This window comes from Ambystoma mexicanum, chromosome 14 (assembly GCF_040938575.1).
Source record: "Ambystoma mexicanum isolate Mex_15411 chromosome 14, UKY_AmexF1_1, whole genome shotgun sequence".
In the NCBI taxonomy this organism is placed as follows: domain Eukaryota; kingdom Metazoa; phylum Chordata; class Amphibia; order Caudata; family Ambystomatidae; genus Ambystoma; species Ambystoma mexicanum.
In genome coordinates this window covers 533427839-533443218 of record NC_090940.1, presented here as the reverse complement: position 1 = coordinate 533443218, position 15380 = coordinate 533427839, and the positions used below count along the sequence as shown (strand labels likewise).

The 15380-nt window shown below is 47.1% G+C and overlaps 1 protein-coding gene across 3 annotated transcripts in view; it reads right to left on the bottom strand.

The window, feature by feature from the left end:
• Positions 1-15380, bottom strand: part of BEGAIN (brain enriched guanylate kinase associated) — a 1200709-nt gene that overhangs the window by 617183 nt on the left and 568146 nt on the right. For all 3 annotated transcript variants that reach the window (XM_069637769.1, XM_069637771.1, XM_069637770.1), the window contains one exon: positions 10062-10223. In XM_069637769.1, the coding sequence (XP_069493870.1) occupies positions 10062-10223 (162 nt within the window). The remainder of the gene's footprint in view (positions 1-10061; positions 10224-15380) is intronic.

The following is a 15380-nucleotide window of genomic DNA, read 5'->3' as shown; positions in this document are numbered from 1 at the left end:
CCTTCTGTTCACCTCTTGATCATGCCAATAAAAATCCAAGCTCCTTTTTAAACTCGTAGGATCAATTTTTCCCTTTGTCAATTTCTTATTAAAGTCTTGCTTCGGGACCTTCGGAGGATCCAATGTGTCTTCTATCCAGCACAGGCAAAGATTGCTATTATAAATGGTATCCTGCCGATATCATGTACCTTTATACCAAAACTGCCACTAAATCTTTCAAGAATGTTGCAGCAAGGGGCTATGATCAGAGAAAATAGCAAGGTGGATAGGTCTTGCGCCTTAGAAACACTTGTGTATAGACGCGTTATAAATGCCATATCATATCATAGCGTTGCCGCTGTAGCGAACATAGTCATTTTCTTGCAGTTGTAATAAATATTTGGTGTGACAAGAAAATAACTAAACCTGATTGTATGTGAAACATCCTGTACATAAACATGTCCAAACAACTTCTATTGTCCACTGCCTTCACCAGAGTATGGAAACCAAGGTGTTCTCAGTTTAAATATGTTGTGCTTATTCAAATAATGTCATTTATACAATCACTAAAAAAAGTCGTATCCAGTCATTTTATCTGTACATAACAGAGTGGACAATAACACTGAAAAACACAGAAAAGTTTAAATAAACATATAAAGGGTAGTGGGGTAAGGGGTTAAAATGGGTTGGAGTGGCTTTAAAAAGTGTCGAAAAAATGAGGGGCTAGGGGATCCCCTGTGATGCTGGAAATTAATTGGAGGGACAGGGCCTCCGTCCTTGTCCTGTAGTCCTTTTTCATTTGTGTTCTGTATTGTTTTATGCGCAGGAGTCCATGTGGGACTCCTGGCAGTGCAGCTCTTCCTATTTTTGGTTTGGTGTACAGACCCATGGGATACCCTTATGGCACCCATGGGTGGGGGGTACAACCCTGTGCTCCTAGTGTATGTTTTTGGGCACCTGTGTGTGGCCCATAGAGCAGGGTATGGGCTGGTGACGGCTCCATGCTGAATTTGACAGGTGCTCTGAATATCCTCCTTTTTGGCTGGCTGACTGCATGAATGCCCTTCTGTATGATTGCCTGCTGAGTGTGACCCAGCAGTGTGGATGAGATGCAGAATAGTATATCCGGGGACCTCTCACCGCTGGAGATTGTTCAGAAGCTGTGTCTACACTTGAAGAGTAACTGGAACTGCTGATCCTCGAAGCCCAGCTGGAAGAAGAAGAACTGCTGCTGCATTTGCTTTGACCCGATCCGAAAGCTGCCGAGTTTGTCGAGGACGGATCCGAGAGAGGACCTGGCTAGGCGCCCTCTTTCTGGGCTCCGAGGGACTATCAAGCACTGCTAACCTTCGCCGAAGCTCCCTGGAAGCCAGACCTTCGAAAGGCTGCTGACCAGAGTCGGGGACCGCCGAGGAGAACGAAGTGAAGCACCCGGACATCGACGCCGTCGTAGTCCATTGCCATCGACCAGGGTTCGGAGTATCAACGTAACCGCTGGAGGCCCATCGAAACTGTGTTTTCCCAGAAGAGGGGACCGCTTGATGCCATGCGGCCACCGACCGGAGCCGCCCGCTCCTTTGCCTAAGACTGTTGAATCGAAGGACTCCCTTGTCCGCACCGATGACCGACTTTCTCCGGCGGGATAAATCGAGGATGCAGACACGCCGATGAGAATCCGCCGGTGGGTTTCCCGCCACCTGAAGACCACAAAGACTTCGACGACTTGACGCCCTTGTCGGGCCACAGTTCTTCAGAAACTCTTTGCGGTCCAGAACTATCAAACGCCGAGGTGCCCCGCACACCTCATCCTCGCAGGACGTCGCCGACGAGCACCGCCTGGATCGACGCTGTGGTCTTGGCACCCTCATACTTTTCATCGACACCGTCGATGCCAAGTTCACCTTCTTTGACGCCTCTCGCCAATCCGTGGCTCCTGCTTCAAAGGTAGTCACTCAAGAAGGATCCATCAACGCTTCTTTGAAGAACTCTGCTCCACCAGGTTCATTGGGGGGGGGGTTAAAAACATTATAGGAGAGAATAAGACTATTGATCAATATATGGACTGGGCTTGTGCTATATCTATATTTTACAGGTTGCCCAGGTGGGTGGATCTCCACACAGAACTGTGTCTAGTGGTAGGGGCGAGTAATCTGCCTATTGTTTCAACCATCTTCGTTCCTGCCTATGCCTATTGCTGGTTTCCTTTTTGTTGATCTGTGTGACATTTGATAGTATAGTTCATGCACTTTAATGAGATCTGATAATAATTGTGGTACCACTTTAGAACTGTATATTTACCATTGTTGCTTTTCTGAGCACAAGGTGAGTTATTGTGATAGTGTACATAACCTTGACTATTAATTATATAACAACTGTGTTTTAAGTTATACAGTGTGTGGACATTCCTTTGTGGGGACTTGGGAACTACACTGTACTTAAGAACCAGCCTACATCACCTCCTGAGAAACTAGGCCTTGATTGCTCGACTACGTTACCAATAATAGAGAATCTTGGCTGGGGTCCTCTGTGCCTCTCCGCTGCCATATAGAGAGCAGAAGTACAGATCCCACCGCCAGTCTTTACACTGGTGGCAGGGGTGGGATGCTTATGGTTTTAAGACTCAGTGTATAATCGTGCCACTTACAAAATATCTGCACTTTGTTAAATTAAGGTTTAGTTGTGTACAAGATAACTGCATTACAAGCAATCGAGTCTACTGCAAATGGTAAATTGACTAGGATGAGCTTAGAGGTTCTCCAGAGTGCTTGTGAAGCCAGGGAGTTAGACTTTGAGGATAGGTCTAGGGCTCAGCGGATAGCTGTCCTGGTGGACTACAATACTGATGGTGAAACTCTTGAATGGGGGGATGCAACCAATGAGGTTTTTGCTGAATCTGTTTCTGGGAATGCCACCATTCTTGCTGCTTCTGTTCCAAACCCCAGCACTTCCTTGGAGCTTGAGTTATTAAGGATGAAATTGGCATTTGAATACCGCAAGTTGGAAATAGATACTGAGCTTAAGAAGGAGGAGTTGGCTCAGCAAGTGGAGCTCAAGAATAGGGATCTTGAACTCAAAAATAAGGACCTTGAACTCAAGAACAAGGACACTGAATGTCAGAGAATCCAGCTAGAGAAAGCTAGAGTGGAGACTTCAGCTAAGCCCGGTGAGAGTGTCAGATCCCCAGCCACCAAGCACCAAGGGTTCAGATATCCTCCAATGGATTGAAGCGTTTGAAATGGCTTGTGCAATTCATGATGTTGATAAAAGAGATTGGGCTGAGTGTTTGTTAAGCAGAGTGCCTCAGACTGGATATGACTGTATTCTGAAACTGAGTGTGGAAGAAAGGGGTCAGTATGAGTGCATGAAGTCTGCTGTGATTGACAAGTTTGGCACGAAACCTACCCAATACCTTAAAAGGTTCAGGGAATTTAAGAAAAGAGAGAATGTGTCTTGGATTGACTGGGTGAGAGCTGCGCACATGAACATGATGGGGTGGATTGATGGTTACAAGGTGAAAACTGTTGTTGAATTATCCCACCTTTTGTTTTTTGAGCATTGTTTTCGGAAGCCTGTTCACCAGAGCTGCGTCAGTATGTTGCTGACCAGAACATTTTGGACCTCTTTAAGCTGGCTAGGATGGCTGACAAGTGGGTCTCCCACTGAGTGTCCCTTAAGGACTCCAGTGGGAAAGACAAGGACAAAGAAAAGGTGGCCTCTCAGAAAGCTGAGGAGTCCCAAAAGCAGTCACAGTCGGGTAAACCAAAACCTTCCTCTCCCAAGACCCAAAAATCTAGTGGGGATAAGTCATCTGTGGGTGGGAATAAGAGTAGTGGTCCACCTGCTGCAAAGCAGGCTCCCAGAGGTCCCAGTACCATACCCCGCATTCCTGGCACCTGTTGGGAATGTGGGGCTCTGGGTCACAAGAAGGGTGACTCCAAGTGTAAAGGTAAGGCACTTGGAGTACAGGCTGTCAGCGTGACCTACCCTTACCCCATGTCTGAGGTGGAGGCCACTGTCCTCCCCTCCCCTACAGGAATCACATTTGAGGCTCCTGTAGAGATTTCCTTAGTGTCCCTTGGGGCCTGGGACCAGTACGCAGAAGTACTGGTGACTATCCCACAGAACACCTGTAGGTTTTTGAGAAGGGTCCTCTTGAATGGCCAGCCTTCTACTGGCTTGAGAGACACTGAGCAAGCATGACAATGGTGGACAGGACCCTGCTCAAGCCAGAGGACTATGTAGGTGCTCCTCTGAGAACCACCAGGTTAGCTGGTGGGCCTCCCCAAGCCTGTAGCCTTAGTCACAATCATGATTGGAGACAAGACAGCAAAGCTTCATGTCCTGTTCAGGACAATGTCCCTGCTAACATTCTGTTAAGTAATGATCTAGTAGAGTTGGGGTTGATCTCGGATGGTCTTCCCATGACTGCTGCTGCAGTCACTAGGTCACAGGTGACACAGGGACTGGATGTGAGTCAGGTACCTGAGCCAAAGGCGAGGCCTAAGGCAAGACGAAGGAAGAACAAGAAGGCCACCTCTGTGCAGGGGGCTCCTTCTCTTCCTGCTGTTCCTACAGCACCCACCCATTGGGAACCATGCTTCGGACGGGCTGGGTCCAGTGGAAAGCCCAAACTCAATTCCTGAGGGAGAAGAGGCAGAAGACTCTCCTGTGGGAAAGGTTCTCAACCCGCATGATTATCCCAATCTTCAATGCTTGTTAGCTGAAGGCTGACCCTCCCGGGCGGACATCTATAAGGGACAGAGAGAGTGCCACTCTCTCTCTCTCGAGGGTCTGAGGAAACAGGCCCTGTCCCAGGCACAAGGAGAAGTGTCAAGGACATTCCGGATTTATTGGGAGGGTGAGCTCCTTGTTAGTGAGCCCACTAAACCTGAACCTGGTGCCCTCAAGAGGTTGGTGGTACCCCAGGTTTACAGGCCCTTCTTGCTGCAGTTGGCGCATGAGGTGCCCTTAGCTGGTCATCTTGGTACCAAGAAGACTAAGCAGAGGCTCTCTGCCCATTTCTACTGGCCCCGGATGGGAGTGGAAGTGGTGTCCCACTGCAGGACCTGCCCAACTTGTCAGTTGTCTGGCAAGACTGGAGGCAGTGTCATTGCCCCACTGCAGCCATTGCCAGTGGTTGGCACACCGCTTGAGAGGGTGTGCATCGACATTGTCGGTCCCCTTGACCCTCCCACTTTAGGTGGACATCGGTTCATCCTGGTCTTGGTTGATCATGCCACCAGGTACCCTGAGGCTATACCCCTTCGGACTGTTACTGCCAAGGTGGTTGCCAGGGCTCTCCTGGGCATTTTTACCCGTGTTGGATTCCCTAAGGAGTTTGTCTCTGACCGAGGATCCAACTTCATGTCTAGTTACATGAAAACCATGTGGAAAGAGTGTGGGTTAACCTACAAGTTCTCCACCTCTTACCATCCCAGACCAATGGTCTGGTTGAGAGATTTAATAAAACTCTTAAGGGCATCATAGGTGCTTTGGAAGAGCCCCTACGGAGGAAATGGGATCTCCTCCTGCCATGCCTGCTGTTTGCTTACAGAGAGGTACCTCAGGAGGGTGTTGGTTTCAGCCCCTTTGAGTTACTCTATGGACATCCCGTGAGGGGGTCCCTTGCCTTGATCAGAGAAGGTTTGGAAGCCACCCCTCCAGGTCCGGCCAAGCAAGTGGGGGACTATGTGTTAGGCCTCAGACAGAGGATGACCTTAAAGCCTCGCAAGTGGATTGGACTCCGGGACAGGAAATCCTTGTGATGGAGCCTACCAAGCCTAGAGCTTTGGCAGACAAGTGGACTGGACCCTTCAGGATCATCTCAAGATGGGCAAAGTCAATTATCTGGTTGACATGGGTAGCTCCTCAGGTATTCCATGTTAACAGGCTCAAGCCTTTCCACAGGCGAGCAGAAGTCTCATGTCCCTTGATAGCTTCAGAGCAAGAAGAGCATGAGAGCGAGCCCCTTCCTGATTTGCTGCATAGCAACCCTCAGGATGGCTCAGTGGAGAGAGTACATCTCTCTCCAGATATGACGAAAGAGCAGCAGAGGGCCTGCAGGGCTTTGCTTTGGCAGTATGCCTCTCGGTTTTCACTGACAACAGGCCTTACACCATGGTGTAGGCACTGAATTGACACTGGTGACAGTGTGCCTGTCAAAAGCAGGTGCTACCATATGTCAGATATAGTTAAGAACCACATCTAGGCAGAGGTCGCCAAGATGTTGGATCTGGGTGTTATTGAACCCTGAACCAGTCCCTGGTCCAGTCCAGTGGTCCTTGTCCCCAAGGCAAGTTCCCAAGCAGGTACGAAGGATTTGAGGTTCTTTGTGGACTACCGAGGAGTCAATGCCGTCACCAAAACTGACGCGCACCCATTGTCCAGGGCTGATGAGCTCGTGGACACCATAGGTGCTGCCAAATTTGTGAGCACCTTTGACCTTACCTCAGGCTATTTGCAAATAGCTCCGACGGACCATGCCAAGGAAAATACGGCATTCTCCACACCTGAGGGACTCTACCGGTTTAGGGTCATGCCTTTTGGGTTGAAGACTGCCCCTGCCACCTTCCAGACATTAGTCAATCATGCGCTCAGTGGGCTGGAGGCCTTTTGTGTGGCCTACTTAGACGACATTGCCGTCTACAGTTCCACCTGGGAAGAGCATTTGACACATCTAGATAAGGTGTTGCAGGCCTTGAAAAGGGCTAACCTCACTATCAAGGCCACCAAGTGCCAGATAGCTCAGGGGAAAATATCGCATATCGTGGTCATGAGGTAGGAGGGGGTCAAATCCAACCTCTCCACAGTAAAGTACAGGATATACATGTCTGGGAGACTCCCACTACTCAAACCCAGGTGAGAGCCTTTTTGGGTCTCACTGGGTATTATCGCAATTTCATGGCAGACTATGGAACCATAGCTGCACCCCGGACATCTCTGACTTCACCCAAACAGCCTAGGAAGGTTAATTGGACTAAAGACTGTCAGAGGGCCTATGAATGCTTGAAAGAAAGTCTGTGTAGGGCACCTGTGTTGTGTGCGCCTGATTACAGCAAGCCCTTTATCGTTCAAACTGATGCCTGTGACACCGGAATTGGAGCCGTCTTGTCCCAGTTAGATGTCAAAGGGAGGGAACATCCTATCATATTCATCAGTAGACAACTCAAGGGTAGAGAACTTAGGTGGGCTACTGTTGACAAGGAATGTTTTAGCATAGTTTGGAGCCTTAGGCGTTTTAGGCCCTACCTTACGGGGTCTACCTTCAAGGTCCAAACAGACCATAAACCCCTGAAATGGCTTATGCAGATGAAGGGTGACAACCCAAAACTGCTCAGGTGGTCCATTAGCCTGCAAGCGCTAGACTTCACCATAGAGCATAGACCAGGGAAGAGTCACGATAATGCAGATGGCCGTTCCAGAAGGTATGTTGACCGTCTGGATGAGGGTGTCTATCTCGTGGGAGATTAGGCACCCTAGCCTCAGTCTGGGGGGGGGACTGTGATGCTGGAAATGCATTGGAGGGACAAGGCCTCCCTGTCCTTTAGTCCTTTTTCATTTGTGTTCTGTATTGTTTTCTGCCCAGGAGTCCATGTGGGACTCCTGGCAGTGCAGCCCTTCCTATTCTTGGTTTGGTGTACAGACCCATGGGATACCCTTGTGGCACCCATGGATGGTACAACCCTGTGCTCCTAGTGTATGTTTTTGGGCACCTGTGTGTGGCCCACAGAGCAGGGTAAGGGCTGGTGGCAGCTCCATGCTGAATTTGACAGGTGCTCCGAGTATCCTCCATTTTGGGATACCCAGGCCCTGCCATTGGAATCAGTTGATTCCTGATAGGAAACAAGATGGCCCCTGTGGCCTCTTGCTTTCTATTGTCTGTTACCTTGTTTTCCCAAAGTCCTGGGAAGCCCTGACTCTGTCCCTTCCCCCTGACTGGATGTTGGGTGGAAGTTCCATATATGGTGTTGTAAAGTCCAGGTCAGACTGGCTGGAGCCTTCCCAGTGACTGTATGTTGTGGGTACGCCTGTGGGTGGGACCTGGGTGAATGGAGTGTGTGACGAATACGCATTCTGTGTTATGGATGTCTAGTATCTAGTGTTTGACACAATGACTGAGACAGCCCTGCCCGAAACTGGTATGAATGCAGTGTGGAGTGTTGAATGGCTGTGTACTTGTCCCAATACACATAACTTGTTCTGAGTGTCTGGAGAGAAGAGAATGGCCTGAATGCACTATGCACCTGATTGGCTGCCTGCATGAATGCCCTTCTGACCGATTGGTTGCCCGAGTGTGACCCAGCAGAATGAATGGGAGACCAACTAGTATATCTGGGGGCCTCCCCCTGCTAGAATTCGTTTTCAGAAGCTGAAGAGAAACTGGAGTTGAAACTGAAGCTCACCCTTGAAGCCCTGTTGGAAGAGAAGTCTTGCTGCTGCTCTACTTCGTCGATCTGAAAGCTGCCATGTCTCCAAGGACTGACCCAGAGAGGACCTGGTAAGGCGCCCTCTTCCCGAGATACGAGGGACCATCATGCACCAGCTGATCTCTGCCAAAACTCCCTAGTAGAAAGACCTACGACAGGCTGCCGACTGGAGACGGGGACTGCCGCGGAATCCCTAAGAGAAGCACCCAGACTGTTGTCCATCACCGTCGCCGACCGGAGCCGCCGTGCTCCCGTTGCCTAAGAACTTAATTTGAATCAAGGCGCTCTCGCCTGCACCGCCGCCCATCTTATCCCGCCGGAGAAGGCCAGGCCGTCGACATGCCGAGGAGCATCCACCGGTGGGTTTCCCACCACCCAAAGACCGCAGAGACGCCAACGACTCGATGCCCTTGCTAGGCCACAGTTATTCAAACTCTTTGCAGTCCAGAACTATAGACATCGAGGTGCCCCGCACGCCTTTTCCTTGCAGGAAGTTTTACGCTTCCCCTTCGATGAGCACCGCTAGGAACGAAGATGACACTTCACCGCCGTATTTCAACGTGTCCATCGCCGGACGTTTGACGACCTGTGGCCCACCCTCGACTTCCACCATTGGACCCTACTTGTAAATATTCCTATCTAGCCTTCTGAGAACATTTCATGGAGGTTGCTGGCCCCTCTTCTATGCTTTTCTAACTCCAACCCTTAGATAATGTGACAATCATCCACTGCTCGAAAATCGTTAGTAAGTTACCTGCACACTCGTGTGACGTGCTTCCCTTTCCCGTTGCCATGGTTTTGCTGGTATGTGGTTTCATCTGTTACAGTCCCCCTCCCCTCTTTCTAGACCCTGCAGGGGATTCTGATACACACCATTGCTTGTGCTTTCCCTTCCATGGTTCCTATTGTCAGGCTTCTGCTTCTGGATCCTTACACTCACTGCCCACCCCGGTTGTTTATCGAACTTCTATTCTTTTCTGCAGTAGCTACACCAGGACATTGATAGAGGAAAACGCACAGAACAAGTGACAAGTGCCTGTGCTTAAACTGCAGGCAGGCAAGACTCATCCACAATTTACCAGGCAGTCCTCTCTTCCTACTAATTGTAGACAGTTTCACAACACTGAACATTGAGCAGGACACTCTGCACGCCTCAGGTGGGCACTTGCATTCCATGGGTGCGTGTCGATCCACAACTTTGGGGGACGATCCGTGGCAGGGGCTAAATGTACCTCTTTGATCACACACCGGGCACGCCTCCGCAATAGGAATTGCTAAATGTAGACCATGGCGAGTGTGTGGCCGCCTCTCACTGTACATTATTCCCAGCACTGCCAAGGGATATCCCCCATTTGTAGTCACCCCATGCACTGATAGCCTCGTACACTGATGCAATGTGTATAAGAAAGAGGTATTGCACAAACCAAGTGTAAGCAGTGAACATCCATGGTATTAGTGTCAGGCATGAAACATGTAATACCCCAACTATGTCAGCATGATAAAGTCTATGATCAATCCCTGTTTTAGACTTTGCTTTCAAATTCTTGAACCCAATTGCAACACGGGACAGTGGCAGTCACCGGTGTTGCCTTTTTTCTTCAATGGCAAAGCCTTCATACATTTGTCCTCAAGATTACAATGAAAAGAAGTGCTGACCTTCTTAACTTTTCAGTTACTTTTTCTAGTTCCTCCTGGGCTCTTCTCAGTTCGGTTTCGAGATATTGGCGCGTGGAATCGAATTCGGATTCAATCATTTCCAGCCTTTGGGCTGTGTACGATAGTCGTTTCCGCAATTCTTCCTTCTGGTCTTGTAATGAGCTAAATAAAAAAAACGATGAATGCTAATTAAATACCAACAGCTGCAGTAGTCATTGACAGAATTCCAACAATATCCAGATTCCAACAAAATCCAGATTCCAAAAAAACACTGATTATTTTTTACATCATTTGAAATCATGGAACATATTTCTAAATATTGAAGATAACATTTGATTGGTTGAAATACGTTTTCTATTTTAAATACTGAAGTTTAAAAAAAACAGGAACAGTGATAGTGCAAGTGTAACTTTCCTTCTTCGTTGCCCTGTTCAATATCATCAATACTTTCTTTATGCATTTCAAGCCGAGACATAAACATTTAGGTTCCACACTGTAAACATATATACTTCTATTTGACTCTTGTGAAAAAGTCTAAAAACGGATTATTCTATAGTTATGTAATACTTTTGACCAAAGCCAACTCTTAGAACTATTGGGCAGTTCATGTGAAAGCTACTGTGTCCCAGCTCATCATTATAGCAATAAAAACTCACTCTGCAGGCTTCACTGGCCGGTAACAGCTAGGGGAACAAGTTATTTGCTCCGGCTTTAACACTAGTCCCCTTCACCATTACTTGCCGTGAAGCCCGCAAGGAGTGGAGCGGGTTATTATTGATATCAGCATGCCAGGTTTTGAAACCAGTCTGCTGATAGCAATATATTTGTTTGAAAAAATTGGTCATGCGCTTGCCGCAACCCGTTTTCTCAAACAAACACACACCCAAGATGGCCACCATGGAAAATGAAGACAGGGCCCCTCTTCCAGTTCCATGATGGCTCGTGATCTAGCACTGGTGGCGGTATTGCCGCTGAAATAGAAAATAGGTTTGAGGTTGACGCGGTGACCAGAGGGAGGGAGGAGGTAGGGGGAAGATGGTGGGGTGGTGGAAGCAGCTCTTAGCTTGCTTAGATGGTGATATTTAGCCCGTGATTCGAGCACCACCAGCCCAGCCCCCCTGGGTGCATAGCTCTCAACTCACACGCTTTTGGCGGGTGTCACCCGCCTTGTAAACAGCGGACTCACCCGCGAAGGCTCCTTCACGCCCATTCGTTTCAATGGGCCTCTCACCCGCCAAAAGTAAAATTGGGGGTTTTCACCCGCCTTCGCGACATAAATGGCTGAGAGCTATGTGGGTGCTAATGAAATATTCTGACACACCGGGTTCAGAATCATGTAACGCGGGTATGTATTGTGTCAGAAATGTGGGAAAACATGTAATGTTAATTACGAATATTAATACAGGGGCCCCAAGTCCAGTTCCGTCCTTCAGAGCCATAAACACTTGAATATCCAGACAAAATACTTTCAGTACAGCGAAACAAAATGGGTACTTAGTGGTTATCATGTAAACCTGGCGTATTTAGGGCTCTAAATAACACACCTTGGGAACCACTGCATTAAAAGCAAAGGAGCCCACTTCATGTGTGACAGGTCAGGCCAGTCACATGTTTTTACCAAAAACTTTGCTTTAATTGTTTAATTTAACCAGAGCTTTATTAGTGATTTATCCCTCTTCTACCACACAAAATACACATCTGAATAAAACAATTTGTATTGATGTTCTTGTTCTTTGCATTATGGGACTTCTTGATTTTGTCTATCTAGTAAATGTGGGCCCACAAGTCCTGACATGGGTGGCACTGTTAGTGAAAGAGCTGGTACTATCTGGAGGAATTTCACAGGACTTGATCCACTTGGATCCACAGGTTAGTTTTTTTTTGTTTTATGGCAAATGTAAGAGCCCAGATGACTAGCAATATTGAGAACATAATGTTTGATCCACTGCATACCCGCATCATGTGCCCTCCGCCTGAAGCCTCTCCTGCATATGCAGTTCTTTGTCTGTCTGTTTATTTCGCTCTTACACCCACTTCTCCTATCCTCTCACTGTTTCCCCTTTTTTGTTCCCCCCTGTAAGATCCGATGCATCAACAGTCAACTCAAAAGCTAGCTTGAACTCTTCTAGTTTCTCTATTTTCTTTACTGAAAAGAGAATAGAGATGTCTTCCTTGGTTTGATTAGAGTCTTAATAACAATGTGTCTGCTTTTATCTGGCCATGTCTTTGTCTTCCCTTAGGACAGTGGTCCTCAAATCGTTCCTTTCTCCCTTTTCAAGTTTGATTTTTGGACGATCCAAACAGCCACTCCCAGGCCTTTTCATTTGTATGTGTCCCAAGCACTTCTTTCTTGGCTCTGTGCCAAGTCACTCCCAGCCTTTGTATTTGTCCCAAGCCCTTCTTTCTTGGCTCTGTGCCCAGTCAGTCCCAGCCTTTGCATTTGTATGTGTACCAAGCACTTCTTTCTTGGCTCTGTGCCCAGTCACTCCCAGGCCTTTTCATTTGTATGTGTCCCAAGCACTTCTTTCTTGGCTCTGTGCCCAGTCACTCCCAGCCTTTGTATTCGTCCCAAGCCCTTCTTTCTTGGCTCTGTGCCCAGCCACTAACGTCCTTTGCATTTGTATGGGTCCCAGGCACTTCTTTCTCGGCTCTGTGCCCAGTCACTAACATCCTTTGCATTTGTATGTGTCCCAAGCACTTCTTTCTTGGCTCTGTGCTCAGTCACTCCCAGCCTTTACATTTGTATGTGTCCCAAGCACTTCCTTCTTGGCTCTGTGCCTCTGGTGTCTTTTCTGAGGTTGCTATGGTCTCTTATTAGGTACCACCAGCTTGCACCCTCAGTTTCTCTACTGGTGTTAGATGGTGAGCACTGCACAACCAGTTAGACTCCAGGGTATCTTAAGCCTCCCCGTGCCTGGTTTTAGAACGACAATCTCTTGATTTAGGCTGGTCTGGAGCTTCCTTTCCTAGTCTCTTCTTCCTGGCTTAACTTCGGCCTTTCCTTGCTGCATTTCACCATCTTAGAATTCTGTCCCAATTCCAAAAGAGCTCTTCTACTCTTTCCTTCCACCCTGACTCCCCCTCCCCCGTTGTCTGCCCACCTCCTCCTCTAGCCCTTTGCCTCACCCCACACATTCTTTTACCTCACTCCTTGATCAGACATGATATCCGTTTCCATAGCTGCCAGGTGGTTCTATGTCACATGTGACAACTTGTGCCATCACTGTGTTTTTCACATGGAATATTGGGCCTTGCAGTTTTGTTTACCCCATTGTAAGTATGGGCATACAAGTCTCAGCATGCAAAGTTAAAAGCCAGGACTGGTTCAAGGTGTCACACATGACATCGTGCCACTTGACAGCTATGCGTTTCCTCTAGAGATTTGTGACGTCCTCTCCTCATCCTTTCTCTCTTCATAGGTTTTACTCTTTCACATACTCACCTTCCTCTATATCTCTGAGTTCCCTTTCCTCACCTTCCTCACTTCTGAGATGTCTATGTTACTCCTGCATTACTTCCTCTCTCTCCTTCTCTTTGTCTTTTATAAGATTCCACTACTCCACCTCTCCTTCCTCCCTCATTAGAAATATCAATTCCTTCTCCATTTCTTCTTCCTCTATCTTCCTCTATCTCTTTCCCCTTCTCCTCTCATTCACTTCCCCTTAGATTCCTCTATCTTCCTCTGTCTCTGTATGATTCACCTCCTCTCTTTCTACCTACATGCTTCAGTGTTTCCTCCTCCTGATCTCCTTCCTCTGTCTCTGTATGATTCACCTCCTCTCCTTGTAGCTACATGTTTCAGTGTTTCCTCCTCCTGGTCTCCTTCAACTGTCTCTGTATGATTCACCCCATCCTCCTCTTCTACACACAATCTTGGTCTCGTTAATGTAAAACGGTTGTGAGTGATATAATCGCTGTAAATAACATCGAGGGCTACTCGATATTTTTTTGAAACGCACTAAACACCCTCCCCAACATATTTTAGGACCGGTGCAATTTTATAAACAAACTCCATTCATAGAATATTTGGGGAAAGTGTTGGATAGTGCCTTTAAAAAAATATCGAGTCACCCTCGATGTTATTTCCAGCGATTATATCACTGGATACCCTGCAAGACAGTTTCTATGCACAGGGTTGCACTGACACACTTGGGGCTTCCGAGCATGTGCAGCTCTAAAAAGGAGACGCTGATCAGATTTCTGGCAGCTCCATTACATCATCCAGGAATATGCTGTATGCCATGGAATCGGTAACTGGATTGCGCTTCTTGCTGTCAGTAGGATGCTTTCTGAGAGAACGGAGGGTGGGACCGCGGTTCAGCCCATTTGCCAAAGCCACAAAACGATCTCAGCTATTTCTAATGGATTCCTCTTGAAATGGGTTACTGCTCTGATGACTGGGACTCTGGCCAGGATGCTTCCCTGTGAGTTAACTACTGGTGGCTGGGACAGACATCTAGGCTTCTCCTCACAGCATTTCTCAGACTACTGTTAAGGTAGACTTCTGATCTTGGTACGAGACTTGTCCACAGCCCATGGATTGTCATGCTAGTTCCCCACAAGATTCACTGGAAAGCAATTATTGTTTCTTTTAATTTTTTTATTTGTCTAGTTTTAGAAAAACTTTACAAATTTTACAAAAGATTACAGGAAATTACACATTATATCTTAGAATCCACTAATACACGAAGCATACATTTCTATATTTAAAAGACAAATTCTTATATCTGAAATCACATTTACATACATGTGTAGCATCGTTAAAAACATCATCATTGGTTACAAACTTACAATACACTTATTAAAATTCTTTGATCCTTACATTTTTGAGATACCATTATATTTCAACTGGATTCAGGGTTACTCAATTTCTGTTTACCGCCTATTGTTTTTGCCTTTGTTTTAGATCATCTAAATGACAGACTTGTTTGTCACGTTATTGTCAGACATTTCGTTTTTGAGCTTTTTTTAATGCACTTCCATAGATTAAACAAACTGATATGTACAGCCTGCGACTCATTGTTCAAGCAGTATGCCCAGAAAGCATGACTTTTGGTATGGTCATAGTTGTGTACAAAGTGACCTAGATTTATCATATATTCTGTGCTCAATTCAGGGCATTGTAGAAGAACATGTTGTGGGGACACCAGAATGTTTTGATTTTTTGCATATTCTGCATGTTCCTTCCTCTGGCAGTATTTTTTGTTGTGCTCCCATCAATGTCAATAAAGGAAGTTGTTTGGTTCTCATACTTAGTCGAAAATATCTGACAGCTGGGCTTGGGCATTTTATTAAGTATGTTTCTGATTGTAGGTAATT